General features: G+C 31.9%; 1 protein-coding gene across 1 annotated transcript; it reads left to right on the top strand.

Moving 5' to 3' along the window:
- The first annotated feature begins 736 nt into the window (after positions 1-736).
- Positions 737-6,096, top strand: LOC106081476 (actin, indirect flight muscle). Its single transcript, XM_013243451.2, has 2 exons — positions 737-873; positions 4,858-6,096. The coding sequence occupies exon 2, from the start codon at positions 4,879-4,881 to the stop codon at positions 6,007-6,009; it is 1,131 nt and encodes a 376-aa protein (XP_013098905.1). The 5' UTR covers positions 737-873; positions 4,858-4,878; the 3' UTR covers positions 6,010-6,096.
- Positions 6,097-6,350: the final 254 nt, after the last annotated feature.

Genomic DNA, 6,350 nt, shown 5'->3' with positions numbered 1-6,350 from the left:
CCATTTTAAGGGTCACTGGGGACCATTTTCAAGGCCCTGGGGATAATTGCAAGGTCCCTGGGGACCTTTTCCATTGATGTCTAAAAATTAAAAAAATTAACATTCCAAGGTCCCTGAGGACCTTGTACTTCGGTAATGGATGACTCAACCGTCAGAGGGTTAATTTTTGCCTAGTTTAACTGAAATTTAATACGTAAGGTAAAATTATGCCCTACAACTAAATTAGATTTGTATAAATTTGTAGTAGAACCCATGGTTCCCAAGATTCGGCCCGGTCAAACTTAGCACGTGTTTACTTGTTTATGAATCTATTAAAATCTTTTCCAAGGACATACAACGTGGTGGTTTGGTTGCATGCAGCATGTAGGGTGTATTGCATTGTATTAATGCTTTGAACATATTTGGATTGGTTGTACTTATTGGCGTTAACTAATTTAATCAATTATTTTAGTTTTATTTTAGCGACAAACATACACACAATTCGATACACATTCACACAGACCCTAATGCCAACCATACTTAGACAATGAGATGGTCATTGCGGTGCTTTTGGCTTTGTATGCGTTTGCTGGTGGTGATGGTGCATGCAATTGTGAAAAGAGCATTTTCTTTGATTTGAATGAAGAATTTCTGTGACTGTGTGCGTGTTCGATGTGACTTTTGTGGGTATTGGTGTTCATTGTTTATTTTGAGAATTAATTGCGCGTAGAGGTAAATGGCCAAATAAAACGGCTCTTATAAAGGCTAAACAACTTTAGAGTGAATCTATTTGTTGTTGAGTGTAGACGGCAACAAGGATCCTTCGATCGATTCAAATAGAACCCAAAACAACAAAGAATTCTATTCTAAATTCCTTTTTTGTTGGCCGAAAAGGTGAATATCACAAAGTGAACGTAAAATAAAAAAATACACAAAATCGTAAAAAATCAATGGACTAAGTGAACTTTTTTTAAAAAAAGGATACATGAGTGTGCTGAAAAAGGATAATGAAAAAATATCTGAGAAACTAAAAGAGAATAAAAAACAAAAAATAAATAAAATGGAATTTAAAGAAACGAAATAAACCAACTAAAAGTGGAATTTCTAAAAATAGCTTTAAAAATTTATTTTAAAACCTAGAGGCTCTATATATCGCCCCAAATAACGTTGCTGCTAAACTTTGATTTTTTTTTAAATGTGTATCAAATTTCCTCCCAACCTACAAATAGTTCGAAATCTTATGCAATGCTGTGAACAAAACATAACCTATGACAAGCATGCTATACAAATATTTTAAATAAAATAAAGTGAATTGCAAATAATTTTTGAATAATTTAATTTCTAAAAAAAATTATTTGGAGATTTAATGGAGAAAAAAATGATAACAGTTAAAATTTAATTGGTTTTTGAGCTGTGACATTTGAAAAGTAAAACCCTTAAAAAGATAACTCGTTTGTTGCTTAAAAAATTAAAAATCTTTTTTCTAAATTGTTACCTTCTTTTTATGTTTTAATTGTATTTTTTTATTTACAATTTTTAAATTTAATTGTTTTTGCTCAATGGAAATTTTTTAAAAAAATTTAGAGTTTTTAAAAAAATAAAAGTACTATACTTATATTTCTTTTTTATGAGAAATAAATTTTTACTATCGGTATTGAGGAAATTTAACATCTTCTTCTGATATTCGTTTAAAGAAAGTTTTCAAAGTTTAGTTAAAACTGTTACAAATGAACTGTAAATACTGCGCCTATTCAGGTTTTTCTACTTACAACTTTAAAATCGTCGAGATTATTGAAAATCGTGCAATTAAACTACATTTTATTTACAATGACAAGAAACAAAGGATTTAAGTGATCATTCAACGAAAACTGCAATATGAGAAAGGATACAACTCAGTGTTAAATAGTTATAAATGGGATTGTTAGATGAAGACCGAAAGTCTTTTCGTGTTTTTTTTTTTAAGAAGAAGAACAGTGATGTATATTGGTAATCCTTAGTAAGGCAAATATAGAAAAATGCCCATGAAGAATGAAAACAATTTTTGGATCTAATATTGTTACATCAACTGAAGATGATATAGTTTATTTTTTTTATGTATATGCTCAAGAATTTTAAACTTAGTTTAAACTTAATTTAAAATTGCACGGAGTATGTTGAATTATATAAATTTTCATTACCGATTCTTACTTTAGCCTTTTTCAATGAGTAAGAATGTATGAATATTCAGATTAAGCTATGGAGATTAAAAAGTAAAGTAGGATTCAAGTTCAAGGATGCTTATAGTAAAACAGAAGGTTAACAATTAGAGAATGGATACGAAATATACTAGGAAATGGTGTTATCTGGGATATTTATGAAGATCAATCTCATCTTCATTGTTCTTCATAAATATTCCAGATGAAATCATTTCCAGGTATATTTCGTATCTATTCCCTAATTGTTAACACTTGAATAAATTGTTTAGGTATGAGGAAAATATGTATCTAGTATGCAATTAGACTCACTTGAGAAATGTAATCCACATAAACAAGTGAAGGGAGAGTGACCTTCTAGTTTCTAATGTTGAATCAAACTGGACACTTTAAGAACCCAATAGCAATCAGTAAGGAAAAAACATGATTTGTTACACATTCATTACATTTTCTTTAGTTTCAAATGGTGTAGTTATGACTTGAAATCTTTAGTCTTTCAACAATGACACCATGAGTCGGATATCTGACAAGCAAACCGATAGTAAATGTCTTATTTTAACCAAAACACATTATATGTTTACGCTCTTTTATTTTGATCTTTAAAAACGTCTCGCGATTTTTCGAACATCTTCCAGCTCGAGATCATATTCAATGCTTTCAATTATTATTCAAAGAATAGCATAGCAAAGAACTTTTAATAGTTGAGCAAGTGTTTGTTGTTATTCATAACACTTTGACTGGCTAGCGTATCATGATTTCTGTTACGCCATGTAACTTCATCAGCACTTTTGATTAAGGTGTTATGTGGGGTAATTTGAAAAAAGTCATTATGTTAAAAAAAATTGATTTGAATTTTTCAAAACATTTCAAAATTTTAGAAAGAAAAAATCTTTTTATTTCTGATGTCATTATGTTTCTTAAAAAAACTAATGTTTTCACTTCTTCAAAAAATTAAAAAACAAAAATATATTTCTTAATATTTTTTTTTGATTTAAAAAAAAAATTATTAAAAAAAAAAAAAATACAAAAAATCTTTTAATTTCCTAAGTAATTGTGTATTAAAAGACAAATTTTTTCACGGTTTCAAAAATTTAAATAAAACATGTTTTTATTTCTCAAATCAATATGTTTTTACGAAAAAAATTGATTTCGCATTTTCAAAAAATGTCAACAAAAATTTAACATTTTTGAAAAAAATATTTAGAAAAAACCTTTTTATTTCGTAAGTTATTATGTTTTTTTTTAAAAAAAAAAGTTTTTCACTTTTTCAAAAAAAATTAAGACAAAATCTTTTTATTACTTAAAAAAATTTTTTGCACTTTTTCAAACAATTTTAAGTTTTTAAGAATTTAAAATTTTTATTTTTTAAGAAACATAATTTCTTTAAAATAAATTATTTTCACTTTTTCAAAAAGTTTTAAAAAATTTTGAAAAAAATAAAAAGAAAATCGTTATATTTTATATTATAGCTACAATGTTTTTACAATAACAAAATTTAAAATATGTTCTTAATATTGGATGACCATTTAGGTGAAACAAATTGGAAATTGCAACAAGACACTAAAAATTTTCGAGAAACAAAAATATCTTTTTTAATATCAAGCATTTGAGAAAATTATTTGTTTGAATTTTTGAGCAAAAAAAAAATGTTTGTCTTTCGAAAAGCCAAATTTCTCCTAAAATATGAACTTTTAATGGGGAACAGTTTTTATACCCAGCACTATAGGAATATTGATCTGCGATAATGCGAAGTAAGTCGATCTATTTTTGCACAGAGACTTCTTATTGATATAGGTCATTGAGTATTGCAAATGGGCCATATATGTTCAGATTTGGATATATCTCATATATAAACCGATCTCCCGATTTGACATATTGAGCCCTAAGAAGCCGCAATTGTTATCCGATTATCCGCTAATGAGTTAAAAGGTTAAGTTGGAGTCGAATTTTTTATGCCCTTTTTTTCAAATAAGTATTAACGTCAACAGATAGGAGCAGTAAACAAATTTGTATCAAATTAACCAGGAAATTAAAAAAAAAAACAATTAAACACTTCAGAGCAAAAATCTGATAATTTTTAAACAAATACCTTAAATATTGCGAGCAAAAATCCTTTAAAAGCTCAAGTTTATTAGTGAATTGTCTTTCATCTCTCTCTCTCTCTCTCTCTTTCTCGTATGGAATTTACCAGAAATTTTTTGAAAGAATAGGCATTACCTATTTTAGGGCAAAAATCTGATATTTTTTTAAACAAATTCCTTAAGCTTTAACTGCAAAATATCTTCAAAATCTCAAATTCATTAGTGTTTTGTTTCTTTCTTCTCTCTGACTCTCTCCTTCTTGTTGCATATTAACAAGAAAATTTTCAAAAAAATAAGCATTAACTCTTTTAGAGCAAAAATTAGAGATTTTTCAAACAAATCCCTTAAACTTTAACAGCTAAATTCCTTCAAAAACTCAAAATCATAAGCGTTTTGTCTTCTCTCCCTCTCTCTTTCTCTTGCTCGCATCAAATTAACCAGAAAATTTTCAAAAAAATAAGCAATACCTCTTTTACAGCAAAAATCGGATATTTTTTCAAACAGATCCCCTTTAACAGCAGAAGTTCTTTAAAAACTCAAAAATCTTTAATGTATTGTGTTTTCATCTCTCTCTGTCTCTCTTTACACCTTTTTCTCTCGCCCAGACACTCTAAACTACTGCCAAAATGTGTGATGATGATGCTGGTGCCTTGGTCATTGACAACGGTTCGGGTATGTGCAAAGCTGGCTTTGCCGGTGATGACGCCCCACGTGCCGTATTCCCCTCCATTGTAGGCCGTCCACGCCATCAAGGTGTGATGGTCGGTATGGGTCAAAAGGATTCCTATGTCGGTGATGAGGCTCAAAGCAAACGTGGTATTCTCACATTGAAATACCCCATCGAACACGGCATCATTACCAACTGGGATGATATGGAGAAGATCTGGCATCACACCTTCTACAATGAATTGCGTGTGGCCCCCGAAGAACATCCAGTATTATTGACTGAAGCCCCCTTGAATCCCAAGGCCAATCGTGAGAAGATGACCCAAATCATGTTTGAGACCTTCAACTCGCCAGCCATGTATGTTGCCATCCAAGCTGTGTTGTCCCTCTACGCCTCCGGTCGTACCACTGGTATTGTCTTGGACTCTGGTGATGGTGTATCCCACACTGTGCCCATCTATGAAGGTTTCGCCTTGCCCCATGCTATTTTGCGTTTGGACTTGGCTGGTCGCGATTTGACCGACTACTTGATGAAGATCTTGACCGAACGTGGCTACTCATTCACCACCACTGCCGAACGTGAAATTGTGCGTGACATCAAGGAAAAGTTGTGCTATGTTGCTTTGGACTTTGAGCAAGAAATGGCTACTGCTGCTGCCTCCACCTCCTTGGAGAAGTCTTATGAATTGCCCGATGGTCAAGTTATCACCATTGGCAATGAGCGTTTCCGTTGCCCAGAGGCCCTCTTCCAACCCTCTTTCTTGGGTATGGAATCCTGCGGTATCCACGAGACTGTCTACAACTCCATCATGAAGTGCGATGTCGACATCCGCAAGGACTTGTATGCCAACTCTGTGTTGTCCGGTGGTACCACCATGTATCCTGGTATTGCTGATCGTATGCAAAAGGAAATCACTGCATTGGCCCCATCCACCATTAAGATTAAGATCATTGCTCCCCCCGAAAGAAAGTACTCCGTCTGGATTGGTGGCTCCATCTTGGCCTCCTTGTCCACTTTCCAACAGATGTGGATCTCGAAGCAAGAATACGATGAATCCGGCCCTGGCATTGTCCACCGCAAGTGCTTCTAAATCTTTTCGCATGCAAAAGATTTCGACAAGCCCGCTTAGCCAAGACCACAACCTCAGTAAATTTATTATTTATATATATATATATATTTACATACTATTATTTAACAACAACAACAACAACAACAACTACTACAACAACAACAATTAATAATAACTACAAGAACAACATTCAACCACCATCTAAACCAACAACAACTAGAAGAAGAAGAACAACAACAAGAACAGCACACATCCACTATAATATTATCTTTTTTTAGTTTTATTCAAATGGGTACGATTAGCCCATTCACCACCAAACAAACAAAAAACAAAACAACGACAACAAAGCACCAACATCAGTT

Source organism: Stomoxys calcitrans, chromosome 2 (genome assembly GCF_963082655.1).
Source record: "Stomoxys calcitrans chromosome 2, idStoCalc2.1, whole genome shotgun sequence".
Lineage (NCBI taxonomy): Eukaryota > Metazoa > Arthropoda > Insecta > Diptera > Muscidae > Stomoxys > Stomoxys calcitrans.
This window is presented reverse-complemented; position numbering and strand designations above follow the sequence as displayed.